This window comes from Macroventuria anomochaeta, assembly GCF_010093625.1.
Source record: "Macroventuria anomochaeta strain CBS 525.71 unplaced genomic scaffold BU25scaffold_17, whole genome shotgun sequence".
Classification (NCBI taxonomy): domain Eukaryota; kingdom Fungi; phylum Ascomycota; class Dothideomycetes; order Pleosporales; family Didymellaceae; genus Macroventuria; species Macroventuria anomochaeta.
The window spans coordinates 393,200-413,688 of record NW_022985378.1 but is presented as its reverse complement, the minus strand read 5'-3'; the positions used below and the strand labels follow the sequence as shown (position 1 = coordinate 413,688).

Sequence of the window (20,489 nt, the reverse complement as noted above, 5' to 3'; positions counted from 1 at the left end):
GATGTAAGATGGCATTGACAGGCCCCGTTCCACTTCGCCTAGCGCTTGTATCCGCGGCGTAATAATTCCACGATCATGGGGTGGCTGGTCGAGGGCAAGCTCCAGAGGGGCGCTCCAAAATGCACAGGCCAGGACATGCGGTAGCCTCACAGGTCACCCCTCTTGCTTTTACCCTCCTGGATTCCGCCATCACGCAGCGCCTGGAGCATCCATCCCATCCTCCACCACCATTCTTCCATTACGCGCGCAGCCATCTGGTGCTGTCACCGCCCTACATTCTTCGTCCACCGGCCATTACCGGTGCTGTATCGCCATTTTTATGCACATTGCGCGGAATGAGAGAGGGACACGCCAGCTTCACCATAGCCATCACCACGCTTTAACGCCCACGCGCGCCCGGCATTCGAGCCATCTCCCCGTCTAGGGTTCTGAGAGACTGCCTGCCGCCCACTATCAATAACACATGCCTGCTGCGATGGCCTCCAACGCCGCGCCCGCCGCCGCACGCAAGCCCGGCCAGCCGGAGAAGAAGTACAAGTGCCAGTTCTGCAACCGCGCCTTCAGCAGGAGCGAGCACCGCAGTCGCCACGAGCGCTCCCGTAAGTCATCTCTCATTGTCGCGACCGTGCTTGATGGAGCTCTGTGTTTGGAGAGCGGGGTAGCTGTTTACTGATGCGGGACTTCGCGCGGTGGTCGCGCTGCGGGGAAGGCGCTCACGGTGTTGCTGTTGCTAACTGCCCCTCACCGCAGACACCAAAGAACGCCCCTTCAAGTGCCTCAAGTGCCGCAGCACCTTCGTGCGTCGCGACCTGCTCCTGCGCCACGACCGCACCGTCCATGCCAAAGACGGCGGCGCGCCTCTCCCCAGCGAGCAGAAGCGCCGCATCAGCAACAAGACGCAGGATGCCGCCACACCCGGCCCCTCCAAGGGCGCGCTGCCCCTCGACACAACCGTGCTCGACCAGCTCGAGGCCAGCGAGGACGGCGTGGTCGACGTCGACATCGAGACCGCCGCCATGCTGATGACCGACTTCCACCACAAGGCCATGGCCAGCCAGGAGCCCGAGATGGTCCTCGACCAGCACCCAGAGCCTGTCATTTCGCCCACGGGTCCCCAGCACATGGAGCCCTCGGTACCACAGGTGCCCTACACAGCGCCCGGTCAGAACATGCTGCCGCAGATGCCGTGGCGCGACTCGATGGTGCCCCAGCCCGAGCCTGAGTCGCAGCAGAAGACACACTCCGCCTTCCATGCGCATAACCACCTGGCGCCCATGATGGAGCGCACCATGTCAGGAAACACAGCCCTTGCGCCCACCTTCCCCTCGATGAGCGAGAACAATCTCGGCACACCCAACCCTCTGTCGCCGTACCCGTCCATGCTTGGTCCCGTTTCGCCAGTCGACTACCGGAAATCTCCAGGGCCTAGCCAGGCATTGACCATGACAAGTGCGCCTCAGCTCGAGTCTGAGGAGCAGTGCCGCAAGGTCTACGAGAACATCAAGCAGTACGACAGCGAGAACGCGCTTCTGGATACCTTCCACTTGCCCAGCTTGAACACGCTGAACCGCCTGCTCAAGACGTACTTCGACCTCTTCCACCACCACCTGCCCTTCCTGCACCCAGCAACTTTTCACCCAACTGAAGTAGCTGCGCCTCTGCTATTAGCTGTGCTTTCGATCGGTGCCCTGTACATCTTCGACCAGGATCAGGCCTACATGCTGCACATTGGCTCCAAGGTCCTTGTCAACCAGTTCTTGCAGAACAAGGAGAACTTCAGCTCGCGCAAATGCCCGTTGTGGACTATGCAGAGCACTTTGTTGAACATGCAGTTCTCCAGTTGGAGCGGCGATCCAAAGGGTCTCGAGTGGGCTTGCTCGATCAAAAGTCTTCTTGCGAATATGGTCGCAGGAAATCGTTACGAACTGAAGATCCGCTCTGAAGCTCGCGAAGGTGCTCAGCCAAGCCACCAGGAGTGGATTGAGGACGAGCAATGTCGCCGCACATACTACGCAGTGTACATCTTCTTTGGTCTCCTCACTTTGACCTACAACCACACACCAGCCATGGGCTTCAACGAATTCGACACACTGGAGCTGCCGTCTTCAGAGTCGCTTTGGACCATGGGTGGTGATGACGAGGAGGTGTGGCGCGAGGCCCTTGCCACATCGAAGATCATCACTTTCCGCCAGGCACACGATAACTTGTTCCAGGGTGAGACTGCCCGTTACAGCGCGTTCGCAACTCGTGTCATGATCAACGCCTTGTTCCTGGAGGTGTGGTATCACAAGCGCAGCCCAGAAGCCCTGCAAGATGTTGTTACTGAGTACAAGCTTCGCCTGGCGCTCGAGACATGGGAGAAGTCACTTGATCTGTGCGAGCCAGAGACTGTTGTGGTTCGTCTGAGCGCGCCTCACAAGGGCCACCCCTTGATCTTCAACGCTATGGCGCTGTACCGTAACACACGAGCTCGTCTTGTCGTCGACTTGAAGTCCATCCAGGAGGCTCTCCGCTACCACGACTCTTACGAAGTCGCAGCGGCCATGACCAATGCGCGCGACAAGGTTCAGCGCTCACAGGAGATGATCAAAGTCATCCAGGAGTGCTTCGATTGCATCGAGGTAGCAGCTGTGCAAGGCATCCGCTGGGTTGCACGTACTTCCGCTACTAACTGGAGCATTGAGCACCCGCTCGCCGGGATGGATCTTGTGGTGATCCTCACACTCTGGCTCTACCGTCTGGAACACGACGAAGAGCCCGCGAACGAAGAAGAGCTGGCCATGTACAACAAGTTGCGCAACTTGTTCGATGACGACTCTGTCGATGTGTACGGCGCTAAGCTGAGCTCCACTGTTGCACGCTTGTGGGGAAGCATGATTGACGAAGTGGTTGTGTGGGGGTAAGTTGTTCCTTTCTTAAGAGCAGAACTCAACGCTAACGAACCACAGTATCACCAAGCTCATGGGCGAGGCCTTCAAACTCCACTCGCAAGCCCTTGTCGGCTACGAAGACGCAATGTCCTCTAGGTCCGGATCTGCCTCGCCATTAGCAGCCGGCGCCGTTCAAGTTCTCGAGATGCAAATGGCTTACTAGGCCACGTTTAACGACATCTCCTTTCTTCTCTTTCATCTCTTTGCTAGATTGTTGCAGTCATCTTCTCTCATCTCGTCATCTTTCTGCATCCGGGAGGCAGGGCATGGAGTTCGGTGTCATTCTGTTATTTGCTTTCTTCAGATCGAGGCAAGATGGCGCATTGGGGCGGTCTGGTCCAGTCCATACACACTCGAGCTCAAGCTCTTTTCGTTCTGACATCCCTCTAATATCTTTCCTCTCGCTCATACCCATTGGCTTTCTGGACTAGTTTGGAGGCTGGCCCCAAGTGCGTTTCGGTTCAACTCGGTCTGGCTGCGAGCTGCCTCGGCTGCATTCCGATAATACCTGTTTTTATATTCTTGTTTCCTATCTGTTACGGCTGGCATGGGTTTCCTTCTGCATATACCACACGTACCTGCTTATTGTCTTCACGGCGACGGAGGAAGGAGGGTACTTAGGTAGTAGATTGATGACGCAGGAGTGATGGTGTGCGATTTCATTTCAGAACATTCATGTATAAAATGTGTCCCTGAGTAAAATGCTCCCACTGTGCAAAATCACTTGTGATGTTTATCGAGTACGTGAACTGCTGCGTGAAGGCGGTCTGTATTGCCAAGTCGCGCTAAAATCTGGATTTAGTGCAGACTTCGATAAAAATTCCAGATTGAAGCTCTTGCGCACAGCACAGCACAAGCCCACAACCACGCTGCCACTCGCTCTCTATTACTCCACGCATTGCATACCCGTCATATCTCAGCAATAGACTCTATCGCATTCATTCGCAATGGCCAAGGAAATTGAGGAGAAGAAGTTGAAGAAGGAGAAGAAGGACAAGAAGGAAAAGAAAGAAAAGCGTGCGGAGACCGACGGTGTATCCAAGCCCAAGAAGGAGAAGAAGGATAAGAAGGGCAAGGATGTCACAGACGCTCTCGAGGCTGCGATTGAGGAGCCCGATGTTTCCATGATGGAGATTGACAGCGGTGCTGGCGCAGAGGGCGACGAGCCCGCTGGCGCACTAGTCCCCTTCGCATTCCCTCTCGCAGATAACGACAAAGAAGTCAAGAAGATCCTGAAGACCGTCAAGAAGTGTACGTTCTAAAATCCTCAACAGCCTGCGCAGCTGCGAGTAGAATCAGCTCACTAATGTACCCAACAGCTGCGAAGACAAAGACACTCCGTCGCGGTGTCAAGGAAGTCGTCAAGGCCCTCCGCAAGTCGCAAGGCTCCGGAAACACTGCTGATATCAACGACACCTCTGCCATCGTCGTCATCGCCGCCGATATCTCGCCAATGGACGTTATTTCGCACATCCCCGTCCTTTGCGAAGATCACGGTATCCCCTACATCTACATCAAGTCGCGCGCACAGCTTGGTGAAGCCAGCGCAACAAAGAGGCCCACCTCTGTCGTCATGGTCGCAAAGGCCGGGTCAGGCAAGAATGCCAAGGACGTCAAGGAGGATGACGCAAAGGAGTTCGAGGAGGCATACGGCGAGCTGCAGAAGCTAGTTTCCAAGGCGGCGAAGACAGTGCGCAAGTAAGCGCTGCAGGAGGAGCATGTGATATGTGTGGCATTTCCCGATGCATGATCTGCATGTTGGATTCTTACTGTGCAAAATGGGAGAGGCGTATGGCGTTACGACCAGTCTGCTGAGCATCTGTGCTCGGTGTTGTTTACTATCTTCTGGAGGTGGGCGTGTTTGTGTCTAGTATCACGAACATACGACTCAATCAACGCAATGAAACGTCCAAAATTCATACTGATTGTGCCTCACAACGTGACGTGACTGTAGCGTCCAAGATGAGTGCAAGTGGTGAACAGTTGAATGCTGAAAAGATGAGCCTCACGCTCAGCCTCAGACCGACCCAATACGGCAAGCCACCATCCTCAGGTACCCACAGAGCCAGATCGCCCTTCTCCTCACCCAGCCTTTTACCAAACCTTACTGACCCCCAGCAGCCTGCTGCCTGGATTAAACGCGACCTTAGAGCTTGGCATAATATCTTCGTTCGACCAAATTGTTCGACAATTAGCTAGTTCAAGACTCATCTCTCCGAGAGCCCCTTCACTACCATTTTCTTAGCCGGATATAACAGCGGTGACCGAGTGATGGCCGCTACAACAACAACAACACTGACAAAGGGTGCGAACATTATAGGAGGCGACCAGGAGCTCACGATTAAGATCTGCGATATCATAAATGCTGAGGTACTAGCGAAACAGGTCCTTGAGCTGCGTCAGGGAGCGGCGAAGATCACGAGTATACAGATCGATGTTACAGCATACTTCCAAGCAGTCGAAGAGCTAGAACAACTAGCTATCGCCACGGAGGAGAAGCTTAAGCTCTCGGAACCCGGCGAGAACACCAGTGCCGCACCACCAACAAACCCCTCCGTCATCGAAATCGATGAGCTTACCCTCTGCACGCCACTCATCACCATCCTCGACTTTGTCAAATCCCATAATGGCGGCCTCAAATCTTTCACTTGGCCCGCACCGTCTTACACAGGCCAAGCATTCACACGTCCGCAGTCCTTCTGGACTGCACTGTATGCTCATGCACCGACACTAGAGAAGCTGTACCTGGACTTCTTCTGCCACGAAGTCCACACTCTTCAACCATTCCCTTCCAACACCGTCTTCCCGGCCCTCAAAGAGTTACGGTTGGACACTAGTAGCGCACACGGGGATGATGGAAGCACCATCGACGCGCTCCTGCATGCGTGCCCAAATCTCGAGACTCTGCACTTCGAGTGGCCACCATGCGATCTCGAAAGCTGTCAGATCCAGAACATAACATGGGGGTGGACGTTCCCCAACCTCGCACAACTGCACGTCTTCGGATGGAACTTCACGCCCGCCTTATACACCTCATTCCTCTTGCGCCATCCCAGCCTTGTGAGTCTCTCAGAGCGCGTCGACGGCCCATGTGACCCATCAAAGGGCGAAGCCATAGAAACGCGACTCCCTCCAGCAGCTTTGCCAAACCTTAAATCCTTGATAAAAGACTTCACCACCACGCATAGACTAAGCGACTACTTCGACCCCGCAGCAAACCGCCCGCTTACCAATCTCACCATCCACCTATCCACCTTCCAGGGCGTCGAACAGGATCTATTTGAGATTGCCATGTCGCCAGTTGCCCAGACAACCCTGCTTAGACTAGAGTTCTGCAGCGATATGTCGTGTTGGAGAGAACATGAGGTCTTCTCGTCCAGCAGCGACTCGGACGAGACCGCATCGGAGCGGCAGGCAAAGCACATAAAAGCGCAACAAGCCTGGACAGAAATCGAAAGGAAACGCGCGCCGAACATTCTAAAGACGGTGCTTCCGAGTTTCGTAAATCTTGACGAGCTGTGTATTGAGATGGACTCTAGCAACGGGACCTGGGACTCGTCCTCCAATACCCTCATCTTTCCCGATGCAATGCACATCGGCCACCTAATCGATGTTTTCGAATTGCTACCGAAGTCTTGTGAGAGTAAGCTGAGGCTTTTGCGGATGATCGATTCGCGGGCGAAGCCGCTAGAAGGGTTGGAGGAGTATTTGGGTGACATGGCGGAGTGGCTGGAGGAGGGCGAATCTTTGACGGGGAGTCTGCAGGTGGTGGAGTGGTGTGGGGAGAAGAAGAGTTGTTTTGATTTGTCGTAGGATTAAGGGTAGGAGAGGGGAGTATGAGAGATAGAAAAGTGGGGAAAGGGGATAAGGTTTTACGTTTTTTGTTGTTTCTGGAGAGGCAGGTAGCCAATTTCTGAATTATCTATGTGCTTTTGAATCATCTGATGATGTCATTCTTGCCTTTGAGAGCTCCGCTCGTCCTCTCTTTAATCCAATATCGCGCCATTGGGTTAGTCGAAACTGCTCCGTCAGGCTGGCAACTCGATGGGCTACCTCGCGGCAGTTGTGTGCAAATGTTTCAGCTTCCTCAACAACTTAGTAGAATGTATAGTCCAGTCGGAGGCAGCTTCGCGCTCTCCACAAGCCCAGTCCTCTTCCGCTGTACTGGTGAAAGTCGAGGTTGATTGGAGTGAAGTCCGAGGTACCTAGCAAGGTCGGAGTAGATTGTGGTGCAGAGGTCTGTGGTGGCAGTACGATACTGCTCTGCAGGAGAGACCTGAGGTGGACCTTTGTTGCTGCTGCGAATCTGGCTTATAGATCTCCGGCAAGCCAACGGGTGGGCTCTGTGCGTCCTGGAGGTAGAGCAGCGGCTGCACATTATCGCGGCTGTGGGTACTCAATCAGCTGGACTAGTGGCAAGAGCAGCGAACGTGAGTTGAGTAAGCGCTATGGGCGAGTTGTTGGGTGTAGGTGAGGGGGGGGGGGTCTGACAACGGGACGCCTTCAGGAAGAGCTTGAACACCTTAAAGCCGGCAATCTTTGCGTTGACAGAGCTTGCGGGTGCTACTTCAGTATGCGTAGCATTGGAGAAGCTAGCTACGCAAGGACACAGTTCAGGGCTTCCGCCATTACTACTATGCAAAGAGGATCGGAGACACAGGGCATGAGTGAATCCTTCGACGTATCAAGGTGAGCCTCATACTCGATGTATTGGCCTGAGAGCCCAGGAAGATAAATGTTCCAGACGACCGGAGACTCTGGCGTCCATGGCTGCTCGTGGGTGGCATTGAGCAGCTGTTTGAGGGCAATGGGTGTAGAGCTTCAATGATCTCATCGTCCTAGTTGCGGAGACCCCTCAGATAGCGCACGACGCTAGACAGTCGCCTTGATATTGTAATTTAGACGGATACGGTTGGTCAACCGTGCTGTGCACTTCTCGCTCAGCTCTGGAGCGGCCACCGTCTCCTCTTCGCAGCCGGCGAGCCTGTGCTCACTACGATACTGTGCGATCCACGCATTCACGCCCTCGTATGCCTCGTGCGATTGACGAGGAACTTGCGTCGAGTGGCCGAGCCGTTGCTGGCACGGCGTGGACCATCCGGCGACTCATCACGCCTGTAGGGAGCCTTGACGTCCGTTGGAGGCTCGCTGCCTGAGCCGTCAGCCTTCGAGGTGGTGAATGCGGCTTCGTCTTCGTGCATCACGGAGTACCCATCTTCGCGTCCAATTGCCAATCGCTTGACCTCACCATCGCGGCAAATGCTGACTAGCGCTATGAGACATTTGGATGGTGGATCGTCCCGCGAGGCTGCGATGGAGAACAATTGTACATCCGTGACGTGCTTCCGGTACTCTGCCGATACGACGGTGACTTCCAGAAGGCAGACGAAAGGCCCTAGTCGAGGTTGAAGGAACTGCCAAAGTGCTGTCGATGATCGCAGCTAAGCCCTGCTTGTCCAGAGGAACTGCGCCTCCCTCTGACTGACATCGACGTCTGGTCCAGGCAGAGAGAGATCGAGGGAATGCATCCTGTTCTTCCTCCTGTGGAGGTTTAGGTCCAGAAGAAGTCGGTGCACCGGCCAACCCAGAGCCGGCCAAGAGCTTGACTTGTCGAAGGGGCGCCCAGTCGTCGATACCCGGCCGAGATTGCATCTCGAGACAATGGAGATTGTGGTTGTTGGAGACCATGTTATATATACGGAATTGAGGTAAAGATAGAGGCCGTCGGTTGCCCGATTGATGGTTGGAGTACCGGACAGGTGTGACGTGCACTTTGACGATGGATAATGTTGACTTGCTCCGCAGGTCCGGTCTGCACCATGACCCTGGCGCAGCTCCAAGCGGTCATACTTCTCCAATAGCACACGGACAAGGTCGATGGCCCGATCGCACGACTGAATTGGTTGCTGTCCTAAGCAGTCCATCAGTCCGCACTTGATACCACCGAATCATCTCGAGCAGTTCGTCGCACTCCACATTTGGAGCTGAAGAGAGAGGCGAGATCTGATCGTCTTCGCACCGCTGCCGGGGCATTGGCTCATGCGGTGCAGAAGAGTCTTAGAGTGAGAGACAGTTGAGACAGAAGTAGTGAAGCGAATCTGGGACCTGGGCTCAAGCGGGGGTGGAGAGGGTGCGTAGGTACGGCGCCAAATTTGAGTTTTGGAAGATCGAGTCTTTCGGGTTGTATTCGCCGATAGGTGGTTGCGAAAGAACAGGGTCGGTTGGGCGGCTGTTGGCCTCCAGGGCAGGCGCGGATGGCCGAGGATGCCTTTGCGAGGGTAGATATACCACGGAGGTACAGCATGATTGGTGACCAAGATATAACTGTAGCCGTTTTCTCAACGTCTGTGGCCATCGTCATTATGGTTAATCAGTAGCTTTGGGGAAAGCAGCAATGAAATCTCACCTCACGGACAGCCGGCAGGGCTTGACGAAGACGATCGTCGACTGCTAGGGCATACTATGCCGAGCCATCTGCTAAGCGGGCGAGTGAGAAGCCAGCGGATAACACATTTTCGCCTGGTACAGTTAGGAGGAGCACCATTTCTTCCGTGGTGGTGGAACAAACCTTGTTGATGGATGTATCGGTATATATAGTGGTGTGAAGTGCTTGAAGTGGGTCAGAAGGGGGGTGCGAAGTTGGCTATCCGGTCTCCGGCCCACCCATCCGAATGGCGAATGGGTGGACGGATGGCAAGAGAAAGGAGAAAGGTGAGTGGTGGGACGAAAACGAAGCTTCGACTGGCGGTGGAGCGAGGTGAATATAGACAGACAACTCCACCACGCCTACCATGCCGCCACACTTCAGACCAATCCCGTCATCTCCAGGCAGCAGTGACAGCTGTGCAATCCCCGTTTTAGACAATTCATTTCCCTCCGGTGAGCGGGTACGCACAAACCCCGTGCATGACTGTCCTCGACAGACCTACCGTTGTCCAGTGGATGGCGACTCCGACAGTCATGTTTGATTACGTTTGGATTATGCCGCGACGACAGTCGGCGAATGCGCAAAGCTGTCTCATATCTCACGCGTTCCAAGATTTGTCTCATGGGGACTATGGTCGGCTCACCGACTTGACGGGTATACGCAATCTGCATCTTTGGGCAGCTCGGATTATAGGCACGATCATCGGAGCCGATGTGTGTGTGAAAAGGATGGTGAGATTTTGCTCACCGCGCCTTCCAATTTGGTCTGTCGAGCAAACACTGATCAGGTCGGCCGTGGACTCTGCGGGCGAGTGTGTGTGCCTGTTCGCTGACCCACGTGTTTGGCGCAGCTTGGGAGCTTATGCAACTCTATGTGCGATACGAATAGCTGAGGACATGTCCATCGCTGTCGCCTTGTGTAGATGTTGACGTTGAAGCATGACGAAGAGGGTGCGTCGTCGTCCCTGCCGATGGCCCAGGACGCTAACTACATCGGTCAACACCCCTTCACGCCTTCTTCATCACGTCTTCGAGCGCCATCTTACAAAGCAACCTTGACGTCTGCCGGTCGGCCGCAAGCTTACAGGAAAATTGTCAAGCAGATGTCTTCACACAGCTATTCGGACCGTTTTGTTTGCAGCGGGTTCGCAGCGCCGCACTAGCTTGAGGAAGGACATGCCTTGCGTACGGACGCAGGAAGATGCAGTCAGACGGGCCACAGGATTCTTCTCCATCCTGCGGGCAGGAACAAAGAAAAAACCGTCGTGGTCTGAAAGGGGAGAGCTGCAGATCGATATTGGTGGTGATATACAAGGCGTGCAAAAGCTCACGAAGGAGTTTATGCATAGGTCATCTGAGGAAAGGAGGTATGCGCCGGGTCGATTTCTGATGATCAAGGTGTTACAATAGGACAGGTTGTCTTTACACCGGTAATCATTCCGCTACATATTCGCACACGTGCTTGTCTTTGTCTTACAAAACCGCAAGGAAACTTTAGAGATTGCCACCAGACGTAGGTAGATAGATAAGAACAAGAACAGTATTAGGAAAAATCAAACGCCTCTCTGGGCGGCTATTTATCTGCTCGCCAGTCTTACAGGGAGGATAAGGGAATAAAGGGACCGCTTCGCTATTGTGACGGCCCCAGAACCCGCCCGCAGGGTATCAAAGAAGAGCGACCCGGGCCTGGGGCTAGCCACTCGACGGAAGAAGGTGGAACTGTTGAGAAGGCGCGGCATGAAGAATGTCCACAACGCCGGTGAATGACATGGTGATGCCCGTCATGAAGAACATACAACCCGTAAACCAAAGCAAATTCGAAATGTTTTGTTTGCTCCCGCAGCAATTCGTTGCATTATATCAGACCGCACAACCGGAGGTTCTCTTGGATAATGATATCTGTGACATGTTAGTTGATTGGATTGACAATGACTGATTGGCAAGACATACCGTTTACTGCAGCCATGACGAAACGGATCTGCATTGTGTCTGTCGCGCAGGTGAAGTGGGTGTAGATTTGCTTTGTCTCGTGCTGGTTGAGCGAGACGAATCGGTTGAGGATGTAGTCACAGGCGGCGGCGTAGTCTGGGCCGCCCTCGTAGTCGGGGAAGTAGTTCTTCATGGGGCTAACGGGCAGCTTCTCCTTGAACCTGTCGATCTTGTTCAAGAACAGGATGATCGATGTCTTGACGAACCACCTCGAGTTGCAGATGGAGTCGAACAATGTGAGGGCTTCTTGCATACGGTTGACGGTCTCGTCTTCGAACAGCAGCTGGTCGTACTCGGAGATGGCGACCAGGAAGAGAATCGTGGTGACGTTCTCGAAGCAGTGGATCCACTTCTTTCGCTCGGATCGTTGACCGCCGACGTCGAACATGCGGTAGGTCAGGTCGCCGATGATGAAGGTGGTCTCGGTGATACCAGTTGTCTTGACACGCGATCGGAGGACATCCTGGTCGTTGGGGATGTAGTCGGGGGCAGCGATGCGGTCAATTGAGTCGAAGTAGCTGTATCAATTAGCACACAGTTGCATCAACTGGTTGTTCAGGGGCGCTCACTATTTGGCCGAGTCGTTGAGCTGGTACTCGCGCGAGCGCTGGAAGCACTGCTGCACGCCGGCGTCCTTCCACAGAACCGAGATGGCGTTGCCGACCTCAGGGGGCAGACTGTCGCCCTCGATCTGTGCGGGCTGCATGAAGATGGTCTGGACGTGGTACTCGGCGCGCTGGTCGTCGAGCGGCAGCTCCAGCGACTCCATGGCCTCGAGGATGACGCGCATCGACTGGACCGTGTTGCTGAAGATGATCTCCTTGAACGACTCGCGCTCATCGCGGGAGTAGCCGCCCTCGTGGATGAGCTTCATCTGCTTGAGAATCGTCGACTTGCCGGATTCACCAGCACCTGCACGCTGTTAGAAAGTGGTGGCGCAGAGGGCGTCGCACGGCTACTGACCGAGCAGCAGCATCTTGATCTCGTTGCGCTGCATCATCTTGTCGCGCTTGAGCTGGTTCTCAATCTCCTCGTTCCTCTGCTTCCCCTCCTTCTCCTCTGTGCTCATGCCGCAACCCATGATGGCGAGTGTGGGCGGTGGTCGGGGGTGGTGGCGTTAATTAGGGTGAAGGTACTAGCGATGTTCCGTCGAGAGGCCGGCCAATGCGGAAATCTGGGTGGTGCTGTTAACGAGCGTGTCCAACAGCGCGCATTGAGGTGAGAGCGGGCGTGGGTGTGTGAATGCGGATGCAGGTGGTGCTGTTTGCCCCAGGGCTGCTCAGTACAGACGGCGTGCCTTGGCGGGCAGGAGCGGTCGAGCAGCACGGCGAATCACAGGGCGAACCACAGGGAGAGTGACAGAGAGTGACGGCGTACCTATTATTACAAAGAAAATGCCGACTTCAAACGCTCTCCTACTACGATGCGGGCGGCAGCGAGGGAGTGACGGGGGGACGGGTGTTTGTGTCGTGGAGAGGGTGTGGCAGGTGAAGGGGTGGATGGCTGGGTCGAAATGCGAGGCTCGCTTCGCTCCGGCGAGGTGTCTCAGGGCAGCTGCAAGCCGGTCGGGGGTGGAGACGCTCAGACGGCTGGGGCTATCGTCAATTCGCGGGTTGTCGAGTGTCGCAAGTAGAGACGGGCGCAGCGGGCAGGCGTCGCACGGCAGGCTGTCTACAGTACACGGGAACAGGCTGGACAGCTGGGAGGATACAGTGCAAGCAGTGCAAGCAGCAGCAGAACACCCAACAGCCGGCAGCGAGGAGGCTTTAGATGGCACCGCGAAAGGAGACGCGCTATTCCTAAAGAAAACGGGTGCCAGGCTTGAAAGGAAGGCGAGGCCAGAGCTGAGCGCAGTTACGGCTTCACTAATGGACGGGGTGCGGGCCACCCTGCAGACCCTCCCGGCTGTCTGAGGGCGAAGATGGCGCACGCTCAGGAAGGACTGACATTTTCTGCGTGCACTGCAGTGGACCCAGGTTGGAGGCCAGTGCTGCTGCAAGATGACAGTACACGCCGCTCAAGGGCTCCTTCAAGCAGCCCTGACGCTGCATCCACCCTCTGCAAATTCTACGTAGATAGCTTCCATCAGCGCACACTTCAAGGACTACTGCGGCTGGCCCGCCTGTTCGTCCGCTGCTCTGGAAGCCCTGATCTGCTCGTTCGCCGCCGCCAGCCTTCACCGCACTTCTGCCAGACGCACGCCGCCGATTCTGTGCCCTCACTCGCCCCCCGTTGCCTCTGTCGCACCTGTTGGACATGGTTGCGCTGTGCTACGAACTAACTGCATCCACTAGATGCGACTCCCGTCCCGCCTCAGCGCAGCTAGCAGCTCTTCTAGAAGCCCCTCTGGAAATTTAGGGGCCCAGCAAACAGAGGCCTGACGCCGGGATTTTGCATACGAGATTTGAAACGCAGAACTGGCGCTGCCCTCAGCTGCACGGCCCCTCGTCTTCATCACCAACTGCAGCTGTCAAAACCCGGCAGGCAACAACCGCGTCCACGCTGGCTGCTGGCTGCTGGCTGCTGTCTCTGCCGCTGTCCCTCCGTCACCAGCAGCTTGTGCCTCGCGAGCGGTTTCAGCGCTGCGAGCATTCCATGCAGCGTTGCCAGTCCGTTGACTGGGGCAGATTTGATAAACCATGACTGCTGTTCATTGGCTTTAGCGCCCAATTGGGAAAGGCGCTGCGGCAGGTGACTCGCCAAATCCTCCGTCTGATCGCGTCTTCATCTCCTCGACTCGTGCTGCCCATTGTGGCTCTGGCCAATTACAGCACTACTTTGTTCGCGTTCTCCTTTTTCTCCTACACCGCAGTCAGAGCCTCTCGAATGACGATGGGCGCGTTCACCCTCTACTCCGCGGCCACACGGCATCGTCACTGAGAGATCTGCAAAAGCTTGGATGCAGTTCGTGAGACACAGGACCCCAATAAACCACCTACCGCGTCTCTTCTCCACGAGGCATGGGTCATGCTCTACCGCAGCACACGCAGTCGTTCCGTGCATCTTGCATTTCGACTGACTATTCCGCCAGCAAGTGGATCAACGGCATCTATGCAAAAGGGAAATACTCCGATCAGAACCTTCTTTAGGGCTTGTCCCGACGTTATCACAATATCTCGCCACCTCTTGCCTCGGGACCTTGCGTTGGAGCCCCGTTGCGAGTCAAGAAGCGGCAGGATCGTCGGCAAGCACGTGGAGGCACTGACCAAAAGTGAAAGTATGGACAACGACGGCGAGGCTGCAAGCACTACAGTACGTCGACCACGAGTTTGACGTCGTCAACTGACGATCGTGATGACAATCAAAGGGGGTTGTCACATTCCCATCAGGCAAGTCGAGCGCCGTTCGGTGCACCATTGACTGCTCGACGCAATCCGACATTGTACTTTCTCTGGATTTGATCAGTATTAGCGACAAAGTAGTCGTCAAGTTTCTCAAATTTCACAAATTTCTCTCCTGTGTTGCGGCCATATCTCACTATCTTGGTTTCATTGTCTCCTTCAATGTAATGCTGATACTAGCATTCCTGAGTACCTGCCACTACACACATCAGAGTAACCGTAAGCTGCGGCTACATCCGTCATTCGTCACAGAGTCAGCTTGACGAGTACACACGTTCCATGTGTTCAACGGTCTCTGCTACTATGTTTTCTGTTCTTCGTGGGCACTGGCATTCGGCACAACGGATATTGGACTACCTCCAGACTCGAGCTCGACAGTGGCTAAAGCAATACAATTGCAGCAGACGCTCGAGTACAGACACAGCAAGATCTTTGATTGTCGATATGAATCAGCAAGAGTTGGATCAGTATCTGGCAAGCTCTTGTGGTTACTCGTGCATTCTCACTTCCAACAGCTGCACGTCGTCACGAGGGAATACCTGATATAACGCAGTACAGCAATTCGTACTTGCTAACCGAAGTTCTATTTTAAAGCACTGTGTTACCTTCTACATGCATCGTCGAAGGTTAAGCTGCACACACGGAAAGCTGCACAACTGTGCACAACGCGTCGAACGACGTAAGCCCAACGTGCACGGCAGCACCCAACAATATGACCTGATATTGTGACAAACACGTAGGCCAAGCCTTACTTCAGTTCTGTTGCACGAGAGGTACACAGAAGGCGTCCATCGACAGTTGTTGTGGTTGGTGAGGCCGGTGACTCGGCGCCTAACCATCGCCCAATCCGGCAAGGCGCCTCAGGTACGCGCCCAGAATAGCAGCCAGTACATGACAACACCGCACAGCGGGTAGAAGACTGTTGAATAACTCCAGAACCCAGCATGCGAGCGCTTACAATGGACAGCAATGACATCGAAAACTCACATCGTGACGCCTCGGCGGCTGCCCGGCCACAACAAAGACCAGGCGCCTAACCAAGGTGTTGATACATATCGTCGACCTACCATCTCCTCGTAAAGTCCCTTTTGGATGCAGCAGGTCGACTTCTTGAGACGAGTGATGCGTGACGATTTTCCTTGAGTATCTCCTTCAATTTCCTTTGCTTTCACCGCTGCTGGTTCGGCGCTTCTCTTTATGTTACTTCCCAAGGTTTTCTAGATCTCCTAGTAAGTACGCCAGCAACACCAAGAATTCATCAAGAATGCAGCTTATGGGTATACAGATTCTGTACAACTATGCTTTTTAGCCATGTCAAAAGGCTGTGCATCATCTCGGCACCTCTAATCGCAGCTGCGCCACATAATGCAGCACCCACAGTCACTTCAGTATCAAGTGCGCTTCCAACCGAGCTTCAACAAGACGTTCCTTCCTGTGCGCATTCATGTATTCGAACCTCGTTATCAGAACGCTTTCCAGTAGCATGCACGGCTCAAGGAGACATCGAGTGCCTCTGCTCTCGTTACAGCATCATTGGAGAGTCACTAGGTGAAGTGGCCCTGGGCTGTGTATATGCTTCGTGTGGAAGCATTGACGCGGCTGCATCGGCATACAATGTCTGTCTCGGCCAAAAGAATGCGGTATTGCCTACAAAGACGGCCCTCACTGTCGTTCCTAGCGGCACCTCGAGCACAACCTCTCGTTCTTCGACACCATCCACTACTTCAACCTCAAGGGCCACGATTACATCCATCATAAGGACAACACTGCAGACGCAGGTCTCCTCTAGCCAATCTGTCTTTGTGGACTCAATTTCGCTCCCAGCATCTGCCACCTCAATACCATCGTCAACACCGACCTCGATCGCAGCACCCGCCGCGACCGATGATCGTCCCAAGATGAGCCCAGCTCAGATTGCTGGACTTTCGGTAGCAGCCGTTGCAGCTTTCATAATTGCCATTGGGCTAATGGCATTGAGTGTGTTTCTGAGACGGCGCAAGGAGCGAAAGAGCATGTACATGAACGAGAAGGATGAAGGACGACGAAGACAGCAATCGGCACGCTTTTCGCACTACATTCCTGTCGACGACGCGCCAGCACCGCCAGCGCCGTCAACTCGCTTTCCTATTGGACCACCACCACCAGCAGCTTCGCGTGATGGACCTGCACCCACGTACCCACGCCTAGTCACGCCATCACCTTTCAGCACCTTGGGGGTCTCAACATTAGGTTCAGGTCGTACTGTAGTGCGACCAGGTGTTGGAACTTCAGCTAAAGCGGCTTCTGTTCCAATGTCACAGATCGGTCTTGCTATCAGCGCTGAGCTCGGAGGGTGTCCTGCATCAGCCAAATCGGCGAACCACCCAAGACAAAAGGTCACGGAAGATCACTTTCGGCCTGTCAGCACGCGCACAGAGAACACAGTCTTCGAGGAAGACGAGATTGCCGCTCGCCGTCGATCCTCAAAACTCCTCCCAACACCACCAGTTCCCATCATGCCAATCCGCAGTCTCCAGCCCTCCCGCCTACCTTCAAAAGCACCAACAACATCGACTACGTCTTCCAGCCGTACGGTGCGACGCTCAGAACTATTCCTTGATATCCCGGTCCGCCACGAGAGACCTCAGCCGAAGAGAATTGTAGCAGCAGGCTTATCATCGACTGGCTCCCCAGCGCCAAAGCGTCCTGCGCCGAAACTACGAATCCCCCCTTCCTCCTCCCAACAAACATCCACAACATCGACATCAACCATCACGCCCGCCAGCGCAGCCGACATCCCAGACTACTACTTCAGCTCTGCTCCACCCCCAGAGCGTGACACAACACCACGTCAAGACTCAGACACGCTCCCCGTCTCCAAGACACGCAAAGCGCACCGCTCACCGAGTACAACCGGCTCCCGCACAATATCGAAAACTTCTACACGCCCAACCTTCCGGGACTCAGTATCCTCCCAAACCTCCTTCGAAACCGCAGATCCCAACGATCCCACACCCGAAGACGACTCAAGCGACAAGCAGCTCTCCGATGACAACAAACTTTCCCCTGTGGCTGAGAGTCCAATCCACACGCTCCGCTACCCCAAAGTCCCGCGCGCGTCGAATCAACTCGTGCCGCGGAGTCCGAAAACGGCCCAGGGAAGCACGAGACGGAGTCGCGAAGAAGAGCACTCTTACGTCCGCCCGCTGCCCGAGCCTTCTTCGCTCCTCATCAAGCGCCGAGGTGAACGCGAGGCTGTGCAACTAGAACAGAAACTCGTGCTTAAGGATCCGTTTACCACGCCTACGCGGCGCGAGATGCGTGCGTACCAAACCCAACACAAGAGGATTCTTAGCGGCAATTCTTGGGAGCACACGCCCGCATCTAAAGTCGAGCGGCACAGCTACAGCAACAGTCCATTAGTTAATGAGGAGGATGTTGTTAGGCCGTTGAGTATTGTTAAGAAGACTGATGTTAAGAGGGAGAGTGGACAGGGGGGCGAGATGATTGGACTGAAAAGTCCGGTATGGATTCCGCATCTCACACCAACGCGTAAGGGCGATGACCTATTCATCTCCGTTGGCTGGGGTGATAACTTGCGTGGTCGATGAACAGGTCGAACTTGAGGGTCCACTGGCGGGGGAGGGGATGTTTCTTGTGTATATTTGGCGTTTGTATGATATGAGATCGAGATACCCACGTCATAGCACAGCATAGCTCATTTCCATTTTTCATGAATAAAACAGGCATTGCTGAGCAATGCCTATATACCTTGTGCATGTGGGACTGCCACTGCCCCAACAAACCTCTTCACACCCCTCCAACTTCTATCTTTCCCCTGTCATCTTTCTGGGAGATTGAATCGCTCCTCCCATCACTTCTCTTTTTGCCACTGAAGTCTCGCGCTTTTGCAAGGCCCGCTCCCGATCCCGTAATGTTGAGGACTTGTCCGACTTCGACGGTCGGAAGAGAAACGCATCGAGTTTTGGCAGGGTTCTTTGTCCGCAGCGTATCCGATTCGCGCATTTATCGAGGTGTTTGTACGCAGATGTAGGGTTTGAGGGAGGGGGTTGGTAAGGTGGTTTAATTTTAAGTGGCTGAGGAGGCATTCGACAATCAGTCCTGATTGTGAGGTCGAGGGTTGATGGCTCGATTGTTGTAGACACCGTGAGCTTTTGGCGGTGTAAAGAGGGGCAGTCAAGGTGAGTGATGAGATCGAGTATCCCAACATCGAGGTAGAGAGGTAGAGAGGTGATATAGTGGTGCTACATGTTACTAAGTCTTTCGAAGTATCCTGACAAGTCCACCAGTAACAGCTCTACGGCAAGCGGGTCGTGTGCATAGCCGAGCAGTCGACTTGTGAGGGATGCACCGCATACTGGGGACTTGGGTTTTAAGGAATGCTGTTGTGGCATTGCATGATTCGGCCACATTCAAAGGACCATCTCACGGACTGACATCTCCCATGAGCTATACTGAATCGTAGGATCCCTACATAGAATAGGTTTACGGGGTGGCGAATGCATGCAGGCTGATAAGAGCCAGCATCGCCATTGTCTCTTCGAAAGTACCTATTCAGTGATTTCTGGTCGTAACCGTTTACAAAACGATCTGATGTGGAGTTTATGAGGTCCAAGGCTTGCCACTAGTCGAGCTTGGCTTTTGACCTTCATCTGCAAATGTGTCCACATTGACACCAAAGAGACAAGGCTGAGGTGTCGAGCTTAACCCCAAGTTCTCCACATCTTTCTTTCGAGTTTAGACCCTCAATTCCTCGAATGATCCTTGCAAGGCTCAGCATCAGTGCCAACCAATAGCTGATGGGCGTGTCTGACCAGGATTTTGCCCCTATTACAGCAGCAGCAGCAGCGAGATCAGCCTGCGAATCGTGTTAGCCTTGGCATATAGGTGAAGATCTGTCATATCGACGGCTTTCTGGACAAAGATCATTTCTCGCTCCTTGTTCGTTCTGAAATTGATCAGCAGCGTGCGAATCTGGATGTAGTCATCTTGGTGATCGAGAAGTGACTGGACAGGCTCGAGGGTGTAATTATGTAGCGGTCCATTGTATGATCAGGTGAGAATCACGACCAGACCCACAACAAGCGTTCTGGGTGCTCACAAGGCTGAACTTGACAGCCATGCCAGGATCTTGTGCACTTTAGAATGAAGTACTATTGTCGGTCCAGTTGACAGGAGCAGAGCATGGCTCGAGCCTTAACAGTGATAGACAGAACGCGCTACGAGGTTGAGCTTCAGACTTTCTGGCCATCTGCGAGTCTGTGGTCATCTCGGTCATTCTTTGCATGTTGCCTCTGCATGGTGTAAGCCGTACAACTTTTCGGGACGCAGCTTTTAAATGCGTTGTTCCAAGCAATTGTGGTTGGTAAAGTGCGAAGTCTTGAGAAGGTGGTAAGTGAAGAAAGGGTGCAGCTGCGTAGAGGTTGGAAGGGGTAATTGCAAGTACTGTCTGTTGTTTTGAACAGCGAGAACAAAGTAAGGGCTCAGAGCAGTTGTGTCCCACCCTGCGTGGCTGTAGGTCCAACGTATCGCGCAAGGTAAAAGACGCAACAGCGAACAGCGCGCCAACAAGTCCTGCAACCATAATCTAAGGTGTTCAGAAGGGCACAGGAATAAAATAAGATGTCCATACCTTAGGGATTGAAAGTGGTGATGCTTTGCATGGAAGGTGATGTGTGAATATAATGCAAAAAATAAATCAGATGTGCCACCTACCCGAATCGAACGAGCGATCTTCGCATTACAAGTGCGACGCCTTACCACTTGGCCAAGGAGGCTTTACTAATAATTGATGACTCATATT

General features: G+C 54.1%; 9 protein-coding genes and 1 non-coding gene across 10 annotated transcripts; 6 read left to right on the top strand and 4 right to left on the bottom strand.

Moving 5' to 3' along the window:
- The first annotated feature begins 75 nt into the window (after positions 1-75).
- On the top strand, positions 76-418 carry BU25DRAFT_63152 (uncharacterized protein). Its single transcript, XM_033711983.1, has one exon. The coding sequence runs from the start codon at positions 120-122 to the stop codon at positions 381-383; it is 264 nt and encodes an 87-aa protein (XP_033561599.1). The 5' UTR covers positions 76-119; the 3' UTR covers positions 384-418.
- Positions 162-3,495, top strand: BU25DRAFT_440176 (uncharacterized protein). The gene is made up of 3 exons (XM_033709155.1): positions 162-599; positions 751-2,899; positions 2,949-3,495. The coding sequence occupies exons 1-3, from the start codon at positions 464-466 to the stop codon at positions 3,091-3,093; spliced, it is 2,430 nt and encodes an 809-aa protein (XP_033561598.1). The 5' UTR covers positions 162-463; the 3' UTR covers positions 3,094-3,495.
- A 276-nt stretch (positions 3,496-3,771) lies between these two features.
- Positions 3,772-4,841, top strand: BU25DRAFT_491450 (L30e-like protein). The gene is made up of 2 exons (XM_033711567.1): positions 3,772-4,181; positions 4,250-4,841. The coding sequence occupies exons 1-2, from the start codon at positions 3,878-3,880 to the stop codon at positions 4,630-4,632; spliced, it is 687 nt and encodes a 228-aa protein (XP_033561597.1). The 5' UTR covers positions 3,772-3,877; the 3' UTR covers positions 4,633-4,841.
- Positions 4,842-4,954: 113 nt separating this feature from the next.
- On the top strand, positions 4,955-6,836 carry BU25DRAFT_63144 (uncharacterized protein). The gene is made up of 2 exons (XM_033711982.1): positions 4,955-4,983; positions 5,052-6,836. Exon 2 carries the CDS (start codon positions 5,202-5,204, stop codon positions 6,741-6,743), a length of 1,542 nt encoding a protein of 513 aa, XP_033561596.1. The 5' UTR covers positions 4,955-4,983; positions 5,052-5,201; the 3' UTR covers positions 6,744-6,836.
- A 1,112-nt stretch (positions 6,837-7,948) lies between these two features.
- BU25DRAFT_458735 (uncharacterized protein) lies at positions 7,949-8,618 on the bottom strand (the record flags this gene model as incomplete). The annotated part of the gene is made up of 2 exons (XM_033710228.1): positions 7,949-8,355; positions 8,417-8,618. The coding sequence occupies 2 exons, from the start codon at positions 8,616-8,618 to the stop codon at positions 7,949-7,951; spliced, it is 609 nt and encodes a 202-aa protein (XP_033561595.1).
- A 1,103-nt stretch (positions 8,619-9,721) lies between these two features.
- Positions 9,722-10,286, top strand: BU25DRAFT_448725 (uncharacterized protein; the record flags this gene model as incomplete). The annotated part of the gene is made up of 2 exons (XM_033709607.1): positions 9,722-9,817; positions 9,870-10,286. 2 exons carry the CDS (start codon positions 9,722-9,724, stop codon positions 10,284-10,286), a joined length of 513 nt encoding a protein of 170 aa, XP_033561594.1.
- An 894-nt stretch (positions 10,287-11,180) lies between these two features.
- Positions 11,181-12,582, bottom strand: BU25DRAFT_63079 (G protein alpha subunit). Its single transcript, XM_033711981.1, has 3 exons — positions 12,309-12,582; positions 11,915-12,257; positions 11,181-11,863 (listed from the first exon to the last, which is right to left on the bottom strand). The coding sequence occupies exons 1-3, from the start codon at positions 12,424-12,426 to the stop codon at positions 11,266-11,268; spliced, it is 1,059 nt and encodes a 352-aa protein (XP_033561593.1). The 5' UTR covers positions 12,427-12,582; the 3' UTR covers positions 11,181-11,265.
- Positions 12,583-13,924: 1,342 nt separating this feature from the next.
- On the bottom strand, positions 13,925-14,724 carry BU25DRAFT_411005 (uncharacterized protein). Its single transcript, XM_033706442.1, has 2 exons — positions 14,653-14,724; positions 13,925-14,597 (listed from the first exon to the last, which is right to left on the bottom strand). Exons 1-2 carry the CDS (start codon positions 14,700-14,702, stop codon positions 14,318-14,320), a joined length of 330 nt encoding a protein of 109 aa, XP_033561592.1. The 5' UTR covers positions 14,703-14,724; the 3' UTR covers positions 13,925-14,317.
- Positions 14,725-15,795: 1,071 nt separating this feature from the next.
- BU25DRAFT_63062 (uncharacterized protein) lies at positions 15,796-18,408 on the top strand. The gene is made up of 2 exons (XM_033711980.1): positions 15,796-15,915; positions 15,972-18,408. The coding sequence occupies exon 2, from the start codon at positions 15,985-15,987 to the stop codon at positions 18,274-18,276; it is 2,292 nt and encodes a 763-aa protein (XP_033561591.1). The 5' UTR covers positions 15,796-15,915; positions 15,972-15,984; the 3' UTR covers positions 18,277-18,408.
- A 1,983-nt stretch (positions 18,409-20,391) lies between these two features.
- BU25DRAFT_t75 lies at positions 20,392-20,463 on the bottom strand. Its single transcript has one exon. It is a non-coding gene; the product is annotated as a tRNA-Thr (tRNA).
- Positions 20,464-20,489: the final 26 nt, after the last annotated feature.